Source organism: Lichenostomus cassidix, chromosome 3 (genome assembly GCF_008360975.1).
Source record: "Lichenostomus cassidix isolate B80296 chromosome 3, HeHo_3.0, whole genome shotgun sequence".
In the NCBI taxonomy this organism is placed as follows: Eukaryota; Metazoa; Chordata; class Aves; order Passeriformes; family Meliphagidae; genus Lichenostomus; species Lichenostomus cassidix.
Genome location: NC_139483.1, coordinates 86,317,337 through 86,340,483, shown reverse-complemented (window position 1 = coordinate 86,340,483; position 23,147 = coordinate 86,317,337). Strand labels below are relative to the sequence as shown.

Genomic DNA, 23,147 nt, shown 5'->3' with positions numbered 1-23,147 from the left:
CATGTAATAAGGTTTTTAGGAGCATGTGGGCATTCCAATGTTACCAAGATGTTACTCACATGTATTTATGTGATCAGAGGTGTATCTACAGTATCACAGAAAAATGGTAACCATGATGTGCCAAGAATGTGACAAATCCATGGACTTCCAAAATGCATTTAATTATCTTACTATAATAAAACAATATGAATTATTGGGTTCTAAATCCAATAAACACTACCAATTACTAAAAATTTAAAACTTTAGTTAATTTTTAATGAAACAACTGACAGGTTACTACTGTCTGTTGTCTGCTCTGTCTTTCAGTTCGGTGTTACTGCCCCTGTGACAAATGTAGTAGAGCATTAAAGTGTATCTATAATCCATCATTATAACATAGACTTAGATTAATGGCAGTTTTACTTGGCACAACTGAGAAGTGGACATAAAACCTATTTTTTTATCTCTTCTGAGGAAACAAGAACTTTTAGCAAAGGAGTGAGGCAAGCAGTTGGATTTGGTTACCTAATTCTTTGGTTTAGCCTGAATTTCCATTTTGAAAGCCACAGTCCTGAGAGACTTACAACAATATGTGTTTCCCCAAAGCTTTGAACTGTTCTACCTACTCATTGCTGGAGGCTGATGTTGTTTTCAGTGGAGCATTTCCTTTTGCTCTAGCTCTACATTTTATTTTTCCCCACCTTGACCTGTATACTATTCACGTACTTGTCAAAAGACACACTTAATCCTGAAATTCTCATACTTTCCCTGAGTTTCATGTTGTTAGAATCCTTACCTAAAGCATTTACACATTTTATTTGCAATTGATGATCTCCAGTTAAACCAGAGTAAACAAAAAGATTCACATGAAACCACACTATGCACTAGACGATCTACAGGAGAAATCAAACTATGTTCTAAAAACTGGAAGTTTGAAATAAGTTCTTCACTTAAAACAACCCCTCACATATTAAAATAATTAAACATGCATAGCAGATTCTAAACTGCTTCTTTACTTGCTTCCATCACTCAGATCCTGGAAGTGAGTTCCCTCCTCACTCTCCCTAACATTACCTTAAGCCTCAATGCTCACCTGCTCTATCAAGATGAAGTCTTACCTCTTTATTTTTACTATCAACATACCTCAGGCTGTTATGCAGGACAAACACCACAAGGTCAGCCACTTTCTCTTTCCAGAGATTTAATGCATTTGTATAGTTTCTCATGTGTATTCTTTCGTGTTTAAAAAAACTTTCCAAAAGCCAAAAAAAGTCAACATTAATAAAAGCCCTTTGAATGAGGCTGAAAAAAAAGTTCAAGCAATATACATCCTACTAAGATAATTTCATTTTCTATTCAGTCTTCACAGAGATTACAAGTATCATTAATAACAGCATGAAGATCTGGTACTCAGAGGACTCCGAACCTTCCCTTCCACTATTCTGCAGCCATTTAGGCTTCTACTGCTGCATCAAATTACATCTGACCATGTGATATAATTCAGGTTTCTTCTTCTGCCATTCTCTTAGAAACCAAAATATTATATGAGGGTAAAGAACTGTCTTCACCAGACACTGAAGCTGTATTCTATATCTCCAATAGTATATCCAATAGTAGCAACCAACACAGGATGCTAGGAAAAAGAACAGTAAACAGATCACAGCATGGCTGAGGTTTGAAGGAACCTCTGGGGGTCACCTTATCCAACCCCCGACCGAAACAGTGTCACCTACTGAGGTTTCTCACTCTGGGGAAAGCGGCAAAACCCAGAAACCCCACGAAAGAGGGTCGCCGCTGTGAACCTCCTACGTGAGTCCAGACCGGATGGAGCTGGGACGCTGTGAGGACAGGAGCGGATTGCCTCTGCGACAGAGAAAAACAGGAGACGAGGCAATTCAGGAGATGTAGTCTCTGTGCTCTAGAAATCCAGGGTTTATTAGGGTGCAGCAGGACGGCGCGGGGTCTGTGGAGTCGGGACGTGTCAGAGGGGAGCGGAGCAGGGCTGGATCTGAAGGCGCAGAGCGCAGAACAGAAGTGAACATGGGATTAAGAGAGAATGCGGGATGGGAGGAGTTTGCATGGGAGAGCCAACCAGGATGCAAGGGATACAGGATTGGCAGGGAAGCCAGGGAATGGGGGTACAAGGGGGGAAGGTACAGAACTTTGAAAACCAATAGTAAAACTCGGGTAGAAGGAACAGAGTAGAACCTTCTAGCTATTAACTCCAAAAGGATAAAGAGGAGGAGAAATCCCAAAAACCAATACTCTTGTTCCCTGATGCATATTTAGGAAGCTAACTGCAAGGTGTCTTGGGGGAACATCTTTCTGTCACCCTGAGCTCAAAGTCTCTTCAGACCCAGGGGGCTTCTTCAGGTAGTTCAGCCTCCAAGCTCATCTGGGCCAAGCTCAGTACAACAACATACCTGAGCCAATTTCCCAGTATCAGGTCCACACAGCTTATGAACATCTCCATGAATGGAGACTCCCACACCAATCAGAGAAACCCACACCAATCAGAGCAACTTGCGTCAGTGCTCAGACACCCTTCGTGTTGTTTTGCTGGTAGCAGGGGAGCCACAGAGGTGGCTTCTGAGAAAAGCTGCTAGAAGCTTCCACCATGTCCAGCAGAGCTGATCTCTGATGTCTCTGAAGATGGACATGCTGCTGGCCAAGGCCGGTGCCAATTAGAGATAGTGGTTACACCTCTGTGACAACATATTTAAGAAGAAATCAAAACAAAGTGCACACAGTTTTTTCTCTAGCTAGAGATCTTGCTTACCTATGAGCTCACAAATGCCAAACAATATGGGCTTAAGTGAATAGTCAGGTATTCCTATTATTTCAGGTCTATATTTGCATTTCATCTCATAATTAACTTGTGTTACTTTAAAAATACATTTTATAAATGTACTTGGCTTCAATTTTTCCTCTCTTATTTTCTTTTCATACTATTCAGCCTGTTCTGTGAACAATTGTCTGTAAAAACATGTTCTGTAACCTGGACTAGGATACTGTATAGTTAGACATGACACAATCACATACTGCTTTTTTCTGCGACTATTATACACACAGAAAACAGCTTGCTGCAGTTGTATTTATGGTTCCCAGAAACGTGTAATCACAAGCACAGTAAAGTAAGTAAAATCCAGGTAAAGAGAGAATATTAAACCACAGAAGAGAGTGACAGGAACCAACAGAGTCACTTATCTTTACTCCTTTTTGCTTTCAAAAAAATTACCATTAATACTAATAAATTGGAAATTAAATATTTTGTGCTAATGTTCCTCAAAGTTCCATTTCATTAATTGACTCCTCCTCCTCGTCTATTCTTTCATTTCCAAACCTGATTTCATTTAGATGAAAGAGCTAAAAGTAATAGTTGCATTTCCAAAGTAGAACTGCCAGTTCCTTTGTTCCTCTTTTTTTTTTTTTCAAATTGCACACCAAAAATCACGAATTTACAAACAATGTGATCATCATGTTCTTCTCTTAATAATGACTCTTTCTTTATATTACAGTAGGTTATTCAGCCTCTACTTTCAGAGCAGAGTGCATTTCCTGCTGGCTTAGCAAATGTGTTGTTTGACCACTTTTCAGGCTCAGATGTTCCCTGCATGCCCAATAGGTACATTCAGATACTTAGTTTAGAGTGGAGCCATTAAGCAAACAGCACTGAACGGCTTATTTGGCAGGGATCAGGAATGGCCTCCATTTACTACAGTTTTCTGTAAAATCTGCCTCTGCTACACTGTTTGCTATTGGGAAAAGGAATGAAACAACACAGCAAAATGTCAAAGCTGTCAAGAAACACGAAGTCAATTCATTGTTACTAAAATAATGGAAACTTGTATGTAGAAGATCAATGAGAATGGGAGATCCTGTGCTGAGAATGAATGCCGAGAAAGATTGCTGATATTATTAGAGAAGTAGGTTCTGGGTGAAATCACATAACTGTGAGACTAACATAGCATGCAGAACGGGAAACCAAATGCTTTTGAATCTGGTAGTGTCTATTTCTCAACAAAACATTTGATGTCTTTTTATTCATCAAATACACACTCGGCCTAAAAGAAAACAAACCCAAACCTTACATTTTAGATTGATAAATGTAAAGGACACTACAGAAATGCTAATCACCCAGATTAACTCTGGAAGGAGCAAACAGGAACCACCATAATTTAAACAGAATCTAGACAAATGAAACTACATCTTCAGTGACAGTTTTTTTTTTTGGAAGGAAAAATCAAAAAATTAAAGGGATTAGATAAAGAGCTGAAAACATCAAAGGTGGAAGGTGTGAAATTTCCTTAATTAAAATGGCAGGAATGTCTGGCAAGCACCTGCTGGAAGAGGGTACTGGGAATAATGAATACACACAAACCCACACACAAGGAAACCTCAGAGGATACAATATATGTTGGAAGTAGAAAGCATAAAGATGAAATAAAACTTGCCAAGATTCAGACTGAGCTAGACCTTACACAAGTTTCAAACACATAGTGAAGAGTGACAGACTAAAAGTGAGAAACAGGATCAAGTTACAAATACTGCAGCTGCCACCAAAACCTTTTGTCTTATTAACACTGGAAAAGCTCTCGTAGGGTTTTCCTAGACAGTTGTGTACCAGTGTGATTTCGTAATGAGCTGAATATGTAATTTGCTTCTATTTTAAATTATTATTATGCTCCCTTAGGCATAAAATTTACATTGGTAGAAAGATAAAATATGATTTATTTCCACAATGAGCCAAAGAGTGGGCTCTAATTAAAAAAAATAAAGTTTCTAGGTAACAACCCAGATGGAAGACAGTAGGCATAGCAAGAATGTAGCAGACTGCTGCTTCAGCAGAGAAACAGAAACTACTCTTAGAAGAACAGAGCACAGATCATGGGCTTTGATATAATGAAGAAGAAAATAGGACCGAAGAAGAAAATAGGACCAAAGAAGATGCAAATTCAATGCATTTCAGAAAGGCAGTGAGAGACTAAAAACCTACCTGCAAGGTCATGTTGGGTGGGCAAGGCTTTTGTCTAGCCATTTTTCTTCTACTTTGTCTGACTTCATACTAAGCTTTTACTATGAAGAAGTTAAATATTCTAGTTTTAAGTCTACCAAAGCCTGGGATGATACTTATTTTGAAGAGTTTTGGTCTTCTTTGGTTAAAGAAAACCATGCACAATACCATGCCCAGGTAACTTTGTGCAATTTAGGCGAGATCAAGAGGCCATCAGCTCAAGGTATTTATGCATCCTTGTGTTAAGATTCCATGAGAAAACCCCAGATTTCAACATTCATTTCACTCAAAGATTAGGAAAGGTATATAATCTCATAAGACAATTTTCTTGCTGGAATTCCTTTCAGTACAGTTCCCTGCAATTTATAAACCAGGTACTTCTACTAATAGATACTTTGAGATCTTGCCCAAAGCATTATTAAAGCTCTTTTAATTTCAGAAATGCTGTCATTCATTTAGTGCTGCCAGGCTGAAACATATCTGGATAGTAACCAGAACTTTCTGCTGGCTGTCCTAGTATTTCTTTATAAAAATATTAGTTCCTTGTGGAAGGAAAGGTTCTCACCAGCTAGTCAGGCAGGGCTCTCACTTCTGGAAATACCTTTAGCACACTGAAAGTCTACTGCAGGCCTACAAATTATTAATGATACTAACAGAAGTATAGGAGAAAATACGGTGTGTGATTCTTTGTGAGCACATGACACAAATTAGCCACAGAGGCCCCTCTGAAGTGACAGTGTAGTTGAGGGAATGTAGTGGTAGAACCCAGCTGGCAGATAATATCCCTCCATTCTCTTGCTCCCACCCCCTCATTAGGATGGTTGAGAGAAGAAAGGAAAACATGAGCAAACTCGTGGGTTGACATTAAGACAGTTTAGTAAGTGCAGAAAAAAAGTGATGCAAAAGCTATCACCACCAGCAGGCAGGTGCCCAGCCAGTCCCTGAGCAACAGCTACTTTGGAAAAACTATCATTGACCATGATGTTATATGGTGTGGGATATCCTTTTGGTCATCCAGGATCAGCTGTCTCAGCTGTGTCCCCTCCCAGGCACTCGACCACACCCAGTCTATTCACTGAGGGGTAAGAGTAAGAAAGAGAGGAGGAATTGATGCTGTGTAAAAAAAGTTCAGCAACAGCCAAAGCATCCCTATATTAGCAACACTGCTTGGGTCACCAGTCTAAAACACAGCACCATACAAACTGCTGTGAAGAAAATTAGCTGCATTCCTGCCAGATCCGGTATGGAGAATCAATACTTATCAATACATTGCATTTATCATACAAAATTTCACAGACACATTACAACTGTAGTGAATGCAATACTTACTGTGACTCAGTGCATGGAAGCACAACAGCCACTAAAGATGTCCCAGATATGCAGTGATACAAACACTAGTGAAAATCCTGACAGAGGTAAGAAATAAACCCCAAAAATTACTGTACCAGAATACTGTAAAAACACAGCTGTGAGAGCAAAGATTTTTTTTTTATTGTTAACAATTCAGGAGGCACTACATGGTTATGGAAAATTAAATAAACTACCTTAGTGTACTTTCTAGCAACATGAACGCTTTTGGTTACTGAGTTTGTATTTATCAGAAATGGCAACAATTTGCTCCACTTGTCATCCAAAGCACAGAAGTTTAATCGGTAAAAGCAATTCTCAATGGGATTTAGCAGCAAGTTGTCTTCTGTTTTCCTGAAGAGAAACTCAGTGATTTGCATTTTAATAGGATGAAGTTACACACCCAAAACTCCATGTTTGTGGCATCAACCTCTCTGGTGCTGAAAATCTTTGAGAAAAATCACACTTACATAAAATAGGAACAGATGAATATTCAGATCAGTTTTATCTATTAAAACGTGATCAGAATTTTGCATAACGTCTTTTTCTCATGTAGATTGAGTTTTGTGGTTAGATTGCTATTCTTGATGCCTCAAAATTTACCTTTATCAAAAAAGAAAGTTAACAGAGAAGTAAATTGATAGCTAAAGGAGATCAGCTCTTGATTTTAGCTGTGTATTATAGGGAATGCATAAAGAAACGCAAGGCAATATTTTTGCAGTCTCATCAATTGCATAAAGAACCTGTCTGCAAGAGATCAACCTGCAGTTACCAAACACAGAAGGAAAGAGGGGGCAACAAATCCAGGGAACTGCTGACTGAAAGGGTCATTTGGGTAATCATTGTATTTGTTGCCTGAGTAGTTGTGGAGGTTTTACCTCCAAGTTGCCAGCCAGAGGGCCGGCCGTGGGGGCAGGGACAGCCTGTGCTGTCTTACTCATGGTGACAGGAAGATCAGCCCATGAGCCCCTGCAGCAATGTTTGCACCGGCAGACAAGATCATTGGCCCAGACGTCTCCCCCGCCCCTTTCCCATTTATAGCTTGGTTTCCAGACTGTTCTTCTTTGTTCTCCCCCTTGAGTTGTACACCATTGGTTGGTTTGAATAATGTATCCTCCCCTCCCTTGTAATGATTGGTTGTTACCCCTGTCCCTCTTCCCTACGGCTTTCCCGGTTGGCCTGCGTGCCAAACCACTCCCCCTCTCCTCCCCCTTAAAACCCTATTCCACTGCGTGCTCAAGGGCCATTTTGTCCTGCTGCTTGGGGACATCTCGCGGCCCGACATCTACTGCCGCCAACAGCTTGCAGCCTCCGGAGCTCCAGACCCCGTGTCCATCCCTGCCTCTCCGCCCCGCCTCTCCTTCCCCGGACCTTCCCTGCTGTGCCGCATAATAAACCAGTGGAGAACCGCAGACTGCCTGCTGTGCGTCTTTCTGCCGCCGCGCCTCCTGGCTTTACCGTCTGTGTTTCCTACTTAGCTGTGTATTATAGGGAATGCATAAAGAAACGCAAGGCAATATTTTTACAGTCTCATCAATTGCATAAAGAACCTGTCTGCAAGAGATCAACCTGCAGTTACCAAACACAGAAGGAAAGAGGGGGCAACAAATCCAGGGAACTGCTGACTGAAAGGGTCATTTGGGTAATCATTGTATTTGTTGCCTGAGTAGTACATACATGCTGTCAAATATCTCTCTGCCTTTCTCAAATGTCTGGTTTCTCCTGAAGCTGAAAGGGTCCAGCCTAAACTACATGGAAGTAATTGCTCTTGCACAATCCCCCTATAGGTTTACACCATCAGGTATATCACCTCAAGAACTACAGAGGAAGATTAGAGGCCACAAACTGGTATCTGCTGGTACGTGGACAAATCATTACCTTTTTCCAGGGGTTAATCCTAGCTCTTCTTCATTCTTCATTGCCTGTAGAGAGTGTAGTGGCCACTTTTCATGACTCTTAGATATAATTCTGTCTCGAAAAAGAGACTAAAAGAAAGGGATAAACCAGACTGATAAGCCATACAAATTTTCTGTGTGAAACCTTTTTTCAGGAAGAAAGTGTGCCTGTATACATTTTCAGTCCAAGTAGATTGTCTGTCATCAAGCTTGTTGCAGAAGATCCCAGAGTAAACTTATTCAATGAATGATTACAGCCTTTCCTCCCAGGTTTTGGGACGCTGCGTGGAAACAGCACAATGTTCAAGTCAGTGTCGGGAAGGAACTCAAAGTGTTTAGATGACAGATGTCTGGGATGCAAGCACTGAAGAGCGTTGCTGCATAAAGTCACTTCACCGTAGTTTAAGCTTTAAGTTTTGCTGGAATGGACTGATACCAAAAACATCCTCTAAGGGCTCATGAAAGTTGTCTGCTAACTGCTCAAGCCTTACTTCTCACTTATCATCAACCAGACCTGCTGAAATTTTCAAAAAGGGATCTCAAAGAGTCACACAGATAAATTGATGAAATGCCATCTTCACATGATGCCATCTGTTGAGATCTGTTTCTTTCAGAAAAACAGCAATTATTTCTTCTTGTCTTTTGCATAATATGAGGTGGTAAACCTCTACTAGCAACTCTCAAAGATAGATTTATTTTGAATTGCATCAACTTTTAAGATATCAGTGTGAAGGCATAGCTCCATCAAACACTCCAGATCCTGAGTAGCAGGCTGCTTGAATGTGCTGTCATCCCCACAATGCTACTTTCAAGGTAGCAATCACTTTTTAAAATGAGCTTCCAGACTGGAAAATTAATAATAGGCAAAAAAGTTGAAACACCTGACAAGTTATCTGAGAAGGTGGTATGCACATACACACTACCACATTTCCAGGTAAATCAGGAAATTTGGTAACATGGGAAGCTATTGGAGAAAAAGAATTGAACATGCTCAGCAGAAGGAGTCATCCCAAATGTCTATAACTGCTCTGGATTTTGCACACTGAATAAGAAGAATAGACAAATTGTTAATGTTACTAATGGGATCTTAGATGTAAAAGAGTGAAAGCATCACACAGACACTGAAAATTTTATCCCAGGACAAGTCACATATCAGCCCACACATCAAGATAAGGCATCAAGGAGATATCTTGCCAACAAAAATGGGCTGTAGCTGTTGCCAGGATCCTATGGTAACATAGAGGAACTGTGGACTAATTAAGTGGCAACATCAACCACAAACTGAAGTCAACCTGGTAGCTATGGGAAAATACAAGTACTCACAGATGAAAGACAAAAACTGATCTTGCAGGCCTGCCAATATATTCAAAGACAAATGATCACCTGGATTTGAGCTTGCAAATCCATAAAAGCAGCTTGCATTGAAGTTCCAAACAATGCCATCCCTTTTAAAAATATTCTTCAAAATAAGGAAATAATCTCCACAGAATCAGAATTGTATCTTTGCATATCACCAAAACAACATTTTTTTCTGATAAAATTAGGGTACTTTTGCATAGGGTCCCTTTGAGGGTTAATGAGTAAAAGGCCTGGGGTGATGTGACAGGAAGGCACCAAAAAACCAAAAGAACTGTTGCAGTTCTTTCAGTCTTTTCTCGTATGAGAGATGTTACAACTCCTTGATAATTTTTGTGACCCTCTGCTGGAGGTGCTCCAGTAAGTCCAGATGTTTCTTGTACTGGACAGGTGCAGAACTGTTCACATTAATTCAGATACAGCCTCACCAGTACTGAATACAGAAGATGAATCCCCACCCACACACTGTGAGGGAGCATAACTGGCTCACAGACAGCTTGCTACCCACCAGAAATCCAAGCTTCTCCTTTACCAAGCTGTACTCCAGTCAGCTGATGCCACAATGTACTTGCACATGGGATTATTATTTCTCAGTTGCAGGACTTTGCCTTTTTGAACTTCATGAGATTTCTGGCAGCCCATTTCTCCAGTCTGTTGAGGACCCTCTGGTTGGCAGCACAGCCTTCTACAGAATTAGTCACTTTCCAGTTTTGAATCAATCTTGGAACTTGCTGAGGGTGCATTCTGATCCATCATACAGGTTACTAATGAAGATGTTGAACAGTATTAGACCCACTATTAAATTCTGGGGCACCTCACTAGTTACTGGCCTCCAACAAGACTTTGTGTCACTGATCACAACACATCAGGCCTGGTCATTCACTTTTTTAAATCCACCTCACTGTGAACTTCTATGTACACCTGTACTTTGTCAGTTTTTTAAGGCGATGTCATAGGAAACCGTGTCAAAAATTTTACAAAAGTCATGGTAAACAGCATCTACTGCTCTTGTTTGTCCATCAAACTGGTCACCTAACTGCAGAGGCTGTGAGGCTGGTCAAGTTTGATTTCCTCTTTTAAATCCATGTTGATGACTTCCAGTGACTTTCTTGATCTCCGTGTGTTTAGAAAGCATTTCCATGAGGATTTTCTGCATCATGTTCCCAGTGACTGCGGTGAGGTTGTCTAACCTATAGTTTCACAGATCTTCCTTGCCCTTCTCAAAGACCGTGATATTTGTTCTCTTCCAGTCTTCAGAAATCTCTCCTAAATGCCATAACCATTCAAAGATAATTAACAGTGACCTCACAACGGCATAGCCAGTTTTCTCAGCACTCCTGGGGGCAACCCATCAAACCCCAGAGACTTACATATGACCAGTGCATTTAAGGGATCCCTAACCTGGTCCTTCTCACAGAATCACAGAATTAACTATGTTGGAAAAATCCTTTGAGATGATCAAGTCCAATGTATGGCCTAACACCATCTTTTCAACTAAACCATGGCACTAAGTACCTCATCCAGTCATTTTTTAAACACCCCCAGCGACGGTGAGTCCACCAGTGGTAACTATTCCTTGCCTTAGAGTAACCCCCTGGTCTTGGGGACCTGGGATTCCTAAAAACTGGTCTTATGGTGTCCTGGTTTTGGCCAGAACACGGTTGATTTTTGTAATAGCTGTGAGGGGGGCATGGCCATGACGCCAATGTTATTCCATACCAACTTACATCATTGCCAGGGGAGAGGGAAAGGAACTCTTTCTCACTTCCCAAGAGAAGGTGTTCCTTCCAGTCAAAAAAGCTCATGGGGCAGAATGGTCTGGTATTTACTGTCAAGCATTTCAGCTCAGTGCAGTGTGAAATGGTTGCAGACATTCTTGTATTTTACATGTTGACTAAAAGGAGAGAAAGAGCTTGAACAGACTCCCTAGAGGTACTGGAATAGCAAAAACTTCGGGTATCACACAGGAATACATGACATGCAGTTCTTATCAAGCAGATTTTTTTACAGTATATCTATCAATATGAGCATGCCCACCAGTTTCCTTTAGAAATTGAATTATATCATACTATTTTCCTTTTAATTTATCTTTTGTTTCCCAAACTGTTTTTTCCCTCTATAGGAAGTATTAGTCAAAAAGAAAAGGAAATAGTTCTTCCATACTTAACAGAAATCTGAACTCAAATATCTTATTAAATTCTCCAAATACAATGTTTGTTTACATTTCGCTACCTCATATGTTTTTTTAGAAATGATCTCAAGAGAACAAGATAGAGAAATTTTCAGTGATGCCTTGGTATCAGTCTTTTAATTTGCTGAGGGTGCTATCTGGTTAGCTTCAAACATTCAGTACACACCAATCTGAGAACAGGCACTTAAATTATGAAACAATTAAGATGCTTCTGAGAAAAATACTTCCAAAAAGCCAAATTCGGAGGGGATTTCAGTGAGACAATGCCACAACCATCATCCTTTAAGATCAGCAAAATATTTTGCAATTTTTTTCCCCTTTCTTTCAGATTCAGAATCTTCAGGAGTTTGATTTCCCCATGCACACAGAGCTCTGGTTATTTCTAGCTGCATAAAAGAGGTTCTGGAGAACACAGTTAAAGCTATGCATATCAAGAATCTCATATAAACAAGAAACGGGAATAATCTATTTGGCTCAGCATCCTGATTTTGCTCAGAGTTTTGGAGTGCAAACCCATTGCCTTTAATGTTCTGATTCTGTGTGGCTGCTCTTAGCCAAGGCCTGTTGCACCTGGCCCTGGGCCATGAACTTCTAAAAGTTCACTGGCTTCTTTTCAGCAAGAATATAGTGTAGCTATAATATCAGCAGCTCGGGTGATCTGTAGCTCTGTAATAAGTATAATGATCTTGGCATTTTAGCATTATCTAACAAGAGTGAATTACATTTTTAGTCTTATTTATAGTAATCACTTTATAAATATGGACTGCTTATATATTATACATGTGGAATGCAAATGCTTTTTTTTTAATGTAGAGAAGTTGATATTAATGAGATTTTAGCACTTCTGTGAAGCACAGCCTTGTCAAAATGATTCAATTTACATAACCTTAAGTGTCCCCTTTACTTTGATACAGAATATAATCAGTGAGAAAAAACCTTGATTCCTCACTAGCAATGCTATCTGGTCTGTGAACTTAAAACAGTGAAGAATATTTCTTGTTTTCTGGTTTGAAGTTATTTTGTTATGGTGTTAGGAGACTTTATTGATAAGTTTAATAAATGTTCTATGAATATAATATCAGTGTTTGCATAACTAATATTACTATTTCTACAATATAATATTAAATACATGCATACATACATACATGCATATGTGAAATTCTAGCTTCTCTAAAGGAGGTCTACTGAAATTTAACTCAGAAGCAGGAAAATATCACAGAATACAGCTGGAGCAATGTACATTTTCACAATCAATGTCTGATATTATAAATCTAAAAAAATTCTTCTCTTAATATCTTCCTAATAAAATATGAAGTGCAGCCTGTAACTAATAAAATCACCCAAATTAACATAACTTTTCAGTATAGACTTATCAAGAAGCATTCAGAAAATAGTATGGAAGAACCTTTTCTGTCTTCCATTCTACCTTTTTAATATTATAAATTTAGACCTTTTTTTTAATATTATAAATTTAGACTTTATTAGAAATACTAGAAACATTTGTTGTACATTGTTATTAATATTCTAGGTTTAGATTTTACTATAACTAGCACAATTCAAGATTTTTGTGATCTGTATAAGCTGTTCTTGTTTGGGGTTTTTTTCTGTAAGGATCACACAGTACTAATATTTATCCTCAGTGGGAATTCAAACTTGTTTCAAGTAGATAAATCAGTAATGAATTATCCAAAACACTTATATGGACATACTCAAATATAGGAAAAATAATTAGCAACCCAATAGTACGTCTATATGCATACTGATTAATCTAATTAGAGAAAACTGAATAAAATGTGTCACTCTTCATTACAATGCACCCTGTGCACACCTCTTTCTTCTAAGTTAATACCTCAAATGCTGCAGTGTCCAAGATCATGATCTCCAGCCTTTTCAACACAGATTGTTTTAAAAAGAATAACACAAGCCAGCAATACAGTATTAGAGGAATGTTTTAGCTTTTCCTTGATGGTATCACTTCTCTGTATTGTTTAGCCTTGAAGACCTAACAAGAACACATTCTTAGATGGTAAGGGCTACTGGCACACTAGTAACAAAGATTCCTACAGGGCAACACTGGATGCTTTCAGGAAAATATCTGAAACCTCATATGTATTTCCTTTTGGATCCATGGATTGGGCAAGACTGTATATTACCATTACATATAATATTATACATCATATCTTGTATATTATCGTTATATAGTAGACACAATTACAGTATATTGAAATTAGATTAAAACTGATTTACTAGTCTAAGTCCATTACATTTTTCTCTTTATCTGGAAAAACCTTTATTAAATAAAAAATTCATATTCAAAATATACATGACAGAACTAAATATGTTACAAAAATTGTAAGACGAACATTTGTGCAAACACAACTCTCTTTCTGCCAAACCACTAAGACATTATTTATTTTCAAAAGAAAAGTGACAGCCTATGGAAAAATAGTCGAATTCTAAAAAGGAAACAAAGCAGTAAAACAATAAGAATATGATGAGCATCTTGATGGTAGAAACACTGGGATATTATGATGCAAGAGTAAAAATCATGTAAGGTATAGGCTGCACCAGAAAAAGGAAATATAACAAAAGAATTCAAATAAATATATACAAATTCACACAAATTATTTTGCACTAAAATTTCATGCAGAAAGAAAAATATTATATTAGAGCTATATTATATATCACCAAGGTGATGATAACATTTATTAAATACTAAAGATGGTTAGAAGGGGTAAGGCAGAAAAGACAGTAATAACAGAGTTTAATTACTCCCAAGCAGTCTGGTAAGAAATCATGACAAAATATGCTGAAGGGACTATATTTTTAGATGCTGTAAATAATGGTTTCTTGGAACCATCAGAGAAACTACAAGAGATATAACTCTTGGTTTTACATTGAGCTAGGCAAAGAATATGTTTCAATATTTCAATATATAATCATTAAAAAAAACCAAAACATTAAAACCACTGACTATAATATACTCAACTTCAGTGTTCTCCTGGGAGCAAATCACACTTAAAAATCCACCAGGTTTAACTGCATCAGGACAAGGTTAGTAAGGATAAAAACAAATGGAAAGCTCAATGGGTAAAATGCTTGCAGGTTACAGAACACTTCCATAGAGTTCAGTAACTACGTACGATTAAGTAGGTAAAAAAATCAAGCATGACTTTAAAAAAAACGAAAAAGAAAAAAAGAGAGATTGACTGTAGAAGTAGCAGCATAAAGAAGACTATTATGCAACATTCTTCAAGCCAAAATATGAGCGAAGGTTTAAAAGAGTAATATCTATTAAATTAAATATACTATTATGCATATTTTAAAATATTCTGGAATATATTTTATTTAATAAATATATTCTGGAATATATTTATCAAAATATTCTGGAATATATTTTATTTTAGGCTGAAAAAAGTACTTAAGCCATAAAACCATAGAACATTGCAGGCTGGAAGGAATCTCACAAGATCATCTGGTCCAACCTTTCATGCAAAAGGGAGTTTAGGTGATATTATCTAGCACCCTGTCCAATCACGTATTGAAAATCTCCAGTGAAAGGGACTCTGCCATCTCCCTGGGGAGATTGCTTTGTGCTCATCAAAACTTTCTAATATGTGGAAACTAGAAGCCTCGAATTGCGCAAAAATATAACTTACATAATATAAATATATAATAACTATATAAGTATAATATATATAACTATATTATATAAGAAGTACTGCTTGCTGATCACAACAAACTATTCAGAACAGTCAAAACATCTCTCCACTCAAGAGACAAGACCCCTGATTTCAGGGAAATGATTAATTATATAAGAACAGAGCCCACAGACCATGACTTATCAATCTAAAGAAGAAGTACCAGTATATGTGATAGTAGCCAAGGAAACATTGACATGTAGAAGTATTTTTGATGATGTGAAAAATACCTATTTAGTGTATAAAAGGGCACAAATATATAAAATATCTTGACTAACAGTAAGTGGTGATCTTAATTCAGATAAGCATTCAGGTAATGCAAAGACAGAATCAAAGCATATCCTAAGTAGGACATTAGAAAGTAAATACTTGTCAGGATCTAAGGCTGTCATGTCAAGATTCAAAAAGAAGTCAGATGCTCTTCAGGATGTAAAATGCATTTTAAATCAACAAACAGTCTTGAAAGAGCATTTCTGAATATTGCAAATCACAAACCTGACAACAAAGCGGACTTAGAAGATGTATAATGGGTGTAGGGAAAGTCAGATTAAAAGGGAATGGCATTAATATAAGGACAAACAAATTCATTCCATTTTTTAAAAAAATACAGGTTCTGGAATTGATAGAAACTGGAACAATTCATAGTTTCAGCAACATAGCACTTAAACCACAGTGAGATTCTGGATAAAAGAGTCAACACCATTCATTTGCATTTTCTGTACCACTGCAGAACATTAAACTCTAGTGCATAGCTATTACAAGCTAAACACCTGTATTTCACTATACCTAGAGGGAAGACTAATGCCTGGTAACTGGCTTCCTCTTAGTCTATTTTGAGCTAGAGTGTAAACCAATGGATCAGATAAATCTCTAAATTATAGCAAATATAAAATATCCTTTGGACAATTCCTAGGCAGATTTATGACCTAATGGGGAAAAAAATATAACCAGACTGCACAAAAAATGATTTTACAAAACATATGATTTTTAATAATTAAGTACAAAAATTTCAGATATGCTGTGGAACAACAAGGAAGTATGTGGATGTTCAAGAACTGGCCATTCTAAAGCTTCAAACTACCCACACTTGTTTATATCACTGTAGCAAACAGCTACAAACATGTAACAGCCCAGTATGCCTTGCAATCCTGTGACAGATTGTATGTTCTTTCCTTCGTTGGCTTCCCCAGGAATCTTCTCAGGCTGAAACTGCAGCCCAGGGAGCATTAACTCGGTGAGGACCACTGTAATTTGCTCACATGCAATGACTATTGCAGCAGAATGTTAAAGCAACATGTACATATAATATTATTAAAAATTATAATGTGAAAGTTGCTGTCAGAGCCCAAGATTTATCAGATAAGGTGAATGCCAGATAATCAAATCTAAAACGCTGGGCACAGATTGTACTAAATTCTCCCACTGCTTTGCAATGCTCTGGAAAGAGAAATGGATCATAAACTGTTTCTAACTAGACAGTTACAGAGGGATTACTGTTGTGTTAGTCTATGGAAGCTCAGCAGCTGTAACATAGAGCAAATTGCTTTTGGATCATTACAAATTAAGGCTCTGATTCTGTATTTTGTAACACCTGTTTCCCATTGTCCATTTCTTCACTCAATTCCACTGAATTCTGTGGATGAGTTATTAAAAGAGAAAGAATGCAATTTTGAATGTTTTACCAGTTGGTTATTAAAATGTTTAAAACACTTTTATCTACATATGTATATACCAGAGAGTATCTTAAAACTGGGCAGTAAGTAAAATTGGGATACCACATTATCTCTTTTTCATAGGAAAACTATATGTGTTCTTACATATGCACAGTGTGTTTTCCACACTTGTAATTAAAGTACATTCCCTCTAGACTACTATGGTCTCCTAGTCTGTCTTTAGATGTGTAATGATTTCCATCTCACCTTAGTTACAAAATTAACACACTATGATCATGAGCATGTCACTCAATTACCTGTTGCCATTTCCCCCTTGGTACCATAGTGATGCTCACATACATATTCACACATATCCCGCTTAATCTTTTATCTTTATTTAGAAGATTGCTTTACGTGTAGAGAAGGATCCTTTCCTCCTGAAACTTCCCTGTTTTAATACTTACAAAGTTTAATTATAGAGAACTGCTTGAGTTGAAAAGGAATATGAAGATATAATGACATTCCATATTCTCAATACTAAAATACTATTAAGTCTGGAAATATAAATTACTGGAGCAATTATAGCAGCAGAAATAACAGTACTACTGCAATCAACTGCTGCTGTAGGTATTTGAAAACAATCTTTAATTTCCCTTTGAGTGTACCAATCTTCTCTGCAGAGAAAAAGCTATTGTAAACAATTAATGATACTAAAGCTAGCATGAAATTAATTCTTCTGAAACATGTCTTGAGATTTCAGAAATAATACCTTTTTTCAATCTCTGATCAAAAAGGGTTTTTTTTCCTGTGTGTAATTTGGTTTCTCCTCCTCTATTGTTGATTTTTATGTCTTAAAAAACAGTAATCATAAACAGCTTTAAAAGCCCAATGCTCTAAAAAGATGATGTTGTTTAACTGTTTAACTGATTTTTCCATTTATTCTGAAGTATTCCCATCATATTCTTCATCAAAGAAATAGGATAGACGATGAAAATAACTAATAAATAAAGCTGGCACAGAACTGAAGGGGATGTTTTTCACTGCGTAGAGAGAGCAGGACAAGATGTCTGCCAGCCAGCTATTTATAGTTTAGCTTTCTTCCTGACTGTTCAGCTCTGCCTGCCTACACTTTCAGATGAATCCACTAAACTTTGCAAAGGACAGTTTACAGAATCATATAAACAATTTCTTGTTGTGCATGCAACAGATTGCAGTGCTTAAACTTGGATGAACTCATTCAAGGTGTTTCAGTGCATGTATCTGTTACCTTGTTTTCTACCCACAACTTCAGGTATCCTTCAGAATTCATACCAAGGCAAATACTTTTTCTGTCTTTGGCCAGTGGATTGCTAAGAGAACTCTAGATGTGTAGGAGGAAGAAGTGGCAGAGAGAAATCATTATGGTCTGATTATAAGCCCCATTCCCCATCTTCCTGTGCCACTCAGAGGAAGGAGATAGAGGAGTTGGGAGTCAAGTTGAGTTTGGGACACAAAGCTTTATCCACTCCCCTTCCCTTGCCCACAGAGCCAGTCATCTCAACAGGGAATGTAAGCATACTGGTCAGGCAGTTTCCCTTTGGTAAATCCATGCTGGTTGCTCCCAAGGACCTTCTTGTCCTTCATTTTTTTTCTATATTTGTCTCAGGAACATAGTTGTACCCTTGACCAGCTCACAGTTACCCATCTTCCTCCCTGGCTTTTTGAAGATGTACATGCCATCACATTTGTCTTTTTCCCTGCCATCAGGGACCTCCTCTGACTGCTCTAGGCTGTCAGAGGTAATGGAGAGTAGCCTCGCCATAGCATCAGCCAGGGGCTCCTGCTTGTGAGAGTCCTTCTGGATCCATGGTACTTTACATGTCTGGTTTACTTAAGTAATCCATAACTTCATCTTGCTCTAGTGTTTCCTGCCACCAACCACAGACACTAGGACTGAGAACTGGGAGGTCTGAGATCCTCTAAATAGTGAAGATATCTTTTGGGTATTATAGCATTGCTTCCCCAGATGTCATAGATATTCTTTTAAATACATCACTGCTTGAGGGTAAGGCTCTGATCTCCTGAAGAGAGCTGTGGCAGCAACTAGGGATATCAACAGAATTGTTCCATCTTGCCTTACATGTTGAGGGCACTTTGACAATGAGGAATACCAAATAATAAACATAGAGAAAAAAAGAAAAATGTGGAAAAAATGCACAGAAATTTCAGAGCTGATTAGGAAAATGTATAGGAAATCATCAGAGGAGACAATATTTTACCCTGAGGGCTTCACAGATCATCTTAAACTTCAATCAAAATCAAAGGAAGAGGAATCTAGCCTAGAAATTAATCATTTAACATGACCCAATTCCAGTAATATGGGACTCCTGTGTCAACAGTTTCTGGTACTGACATCTAGAAGTTCCTGTTAGTCAGAAACTGAAGGAGTCCAGGGTCCAAAGTCGCTGTTCTCCGCAACTTCCACAGCATTGCAAGGTAGGAGAGCCAACAGCAGAGTGAACTACTCCTTTGAGAGAAGGAGCTAAAACAAGGCAATGTTTTATTAGGTGAATACTGAGGATATCACAAGGGTCATTATCAGACTTGACTCCAAGAGTGATCAGAGCACTTGTCAGAAAAAGCTGAGTCTCAGCTGGAGCAGAAATCTCCCTTGAAGCAAAGTGCAGGACGAAGGTCAGAAACAGACCTGTTCTGTTTCAGGAATGATGAAGGTTTTACAATAGAAGCCTGACTACCTGGGTCTAAGCTGATGGGAAAGAAACTTTCTGGAGTGGTTTCCTACTGCTGGGATTGAAAAGCCCACATAAGGAGTACTTGGACAGGCAGTTCTCCATTCCCTGACAAAAAGGAAAAAAAGCAGCCTTTATAGACTAAATTTGTCTTGGAGCCTACAGGCTCTGACAGGGAAGCCAAGGAAAATTGAACTTGCCTGAAGCTATAAAAACATAAAAAATTAGGAAAAATGAGGTACTGAGATGAAAATTAACACAAAAATCACAAATAAGCAAAGAAAATAAGTAAAATAAAAGGCTGAGGTAATCTCAAACAGAAAGAAATGACCTGCAAGAAAGCTCAGTGGAAAACTAGAGAGGCAAGTGAGAGTAGAGGATATATTTTTGCCTTTTCAGGGAAGTTATAGGAACATTTGCTTTCCAAGTACTAACAGAGGTTAAGTATCACCAACTTGTACATGACCCACATCCATTACCTAATTTAGATTAAAAGCATGAACCATAACATCTCACCTATTAATCCTGCATTAAGAATAGAATTGAACTGCAACATCCTCAAAGAAAGAAAGCCCATATTGATATGACAATCCAACAAATATACAGCCAAAATTTTTAGCAGTAAAATACCTTTAAACCATTGTGGTTTATTGCTGTTTGAACTTCTCTAAGGTAAATTTATTTTTCTGGATTTTATTTGGCCTTTAGCTAGTAAAGAGCTATTTATCATCCCAAAATTCATTCTCATATACACATTATTACTATATCCCTCAAACAAACTTTACTTGCTCCAAAATACACTACATAAATTTATTCTCTAAGCCTTCACTATAAATTCTTTGGGGTATCCCCAAAAAATTTCTCTTAGCTTCTAGAAGACAGGCCATTTAAATATTTAAAATATAATTTTCATATATCTCATTAATATAGAACATTTCTTGAAGATACATTTCTGTAGTAAATAAAATTCTATATACAACTCAGGATAAAATATTCCAGATGAAGGTATTGTCTGTTTATGAACATTTGAATTAAGGGAAAAGTTGTGTAACTGTGAATACTACTTGATGTGTTCTTTTAATGTCAGGATGAGCTTCTTAGAAGTGCACTTTTGGCTGAATATTTTACAGCCTAAAAAGTACTTACTTATAAGAAATTTTAAGATGGATTTCAACAGTTTTGTCACATCATTGATTACTGTGCTATTTCTTATAAGGTGAAAACAATCTGGAAATGCTGCTTTCAAGTAGCAGCATCAAAAACACGCCGGTGCTTGAAATGACTCTATTTTGCATCATGATAAGATGACCTTAACTTATTGAAGAATAGAACAGAAATAAAAAGGCTTAATTAATTGAACAGGGTGAAGCCTACCCAAAATATGGCTTAAAAATGACAGCTGGACTACATATGCCCAGTTCTTGCTCTGCACTGGGAAAACAGAACTCCTACAGACTGCACTACAGCTATGGGGTGACACCTATCCAAGGATCCCTGTCCAGATAAACAAGACCCACACTACACCAACTCAGCGCTAACAGTTTGATTTATTTCACTACATGTGGAAAATATACCAACACTCACAGATAGTCTGTTATGTAATGGTGAACTCTTTCACATTCTGGAAACCCATTTGGGAATGAGAGAAGGGAGTTAATTAGTCCAGGTAGCAATACAAGTTGTATTTAGATAAGGGGAAGATAAGGGGATAAGGGGAAGTCAGAGACTGACTTGGAGCTATATGACTAGTGAGGCCACTGGCACCTTATGTCAACAATTTAATTAAAAAAAATTATACATAGTTATGACAATAGCCCCTTAGATGCAGAAGTTCACTCCATACTCAGACACCTGAGAAGATGTAGAAGGCTGAGCCAGCTGCATTGGGAGCTGTGTTGCACAGGGCCCATGTTGCCAGGAGCTGGGCTGAGTGTGCCCCAAGTGTATGGTGCCAGTCTCAAACGAATTACAGGGCCTGGGTCTTTATCTGTGTCAGCAATTCAAGCTCTTTTGCTCCCCCTCATTCATTAATGAAGTTTCACAGGTTAGCTTTCTCTCCCCTGGTCCATTTCTACACACATCTGTCTGTGCCATCACAGGATGCAAACAGAGCCTCCTTCGTTTTGGAAACCAGTGCAGTTATACCTTTCACATATTCATAGAACTAGCACCTGAGGTAACAGGTACCTCCTCTAAGTTTGATCATATTTGTTCCTTTACTCTGCCTACTCAAGACAAACAGAATTTCAGATCCTGATTTTAGGCCATAATGCTCTATTTGTTCACTTATCAAAGTCCCACACATGAGCAGTACTCTGCAAGGGACTCTAATAATCCCTTAGATGCAACTTTCAAAAAGCTGTAAGTAATTTTTTTTTTTTTGCATGGTTTAAATCTCTTCATTTTTATCACATTCAACATGCCACCCCTAAAAATAATAAAAATTTACATACAAATAAACATCAACAACAGCAATAATAAATACCTGTTTTGCTGCATAACGATGAGGCAAACCACCAACAAAGATGGATCCTGTTTCAAGCCAATAAGAACTGGATGAGAAATTTCTAGTTATACTTGTATTTGAAGATAACTTCAGGATTGACATTTCTGCTTCACATGGTACCATGCCTTGCCTGCACAAATTCAGAAATAGGCACACTTTACCACCATATATTGTTTACATTACTGTCTATTTGACAAATTAATTAGGCTGTTAGCAAACCAAAAAGGAAAGAAAACCAAGTAAATAGCTGTTTTATATTATAGAACTATAAATATAAAAGCTGTTTAACACACTGTAAATTGACATGTCTTTGGGGTTTGAAATTCCATTAAAATGAAGCCATAATGTAAATCTGGGCACTGTACTTGCTAAAAATGCCAAAGCTCATAATAATGATTGAATAAAAAGAGTTAGGCCATTTTTATCAATAACAAGAAGACTTTATAATTTAAAAAAATACATCTATTAACCTGAAGTATTTTAAATATCCCCCTTTCTCTTCACACACATGCACACACACGTACTCACACAAAATACAAACCACAAAAGCAACTTAAAACAAGCTTCATTTTAGAAAGCACAGAGGTACTATAATAATCTGTAATACTTATCTTCAAAAGCATCATTCCTAAAGTTGAAGTCAGTAACATTAGGCCCTGACATTAACATATACATTCCCATTTCCCTCCCCCATCCACATACCCTCTTAAAAGTGCTTCCATTAAAAACGTGCATAAATTGTCAACAATAAACAGAAGGTACCAAGCAAACAAATTG

General features: G+C 37.7%; 1 protein-coding gene across 1 annotated transcript in view; it reads right to left on the bottom strand.

Annotated features, from left to right (window-relative positions):
- Positions 1-23,147, bottom strand: part of EYS (EGF-like photoreceptor maintenance factor) — a 331,694-nt gene that overhangs the window by 227,816 nt on the left and 80,731 nt on the right. Inside the window, exon 4 of the mRNA XM_085056747.1 lies at positions 22,350-22,500. Coding sequence (XP_084912873.1) covers positions 22,350-22,500 — 151 coding nt within the window. The remainder of the gene's footprint in view (positions 1-22,349; positions 22,501-23,147) is intronic.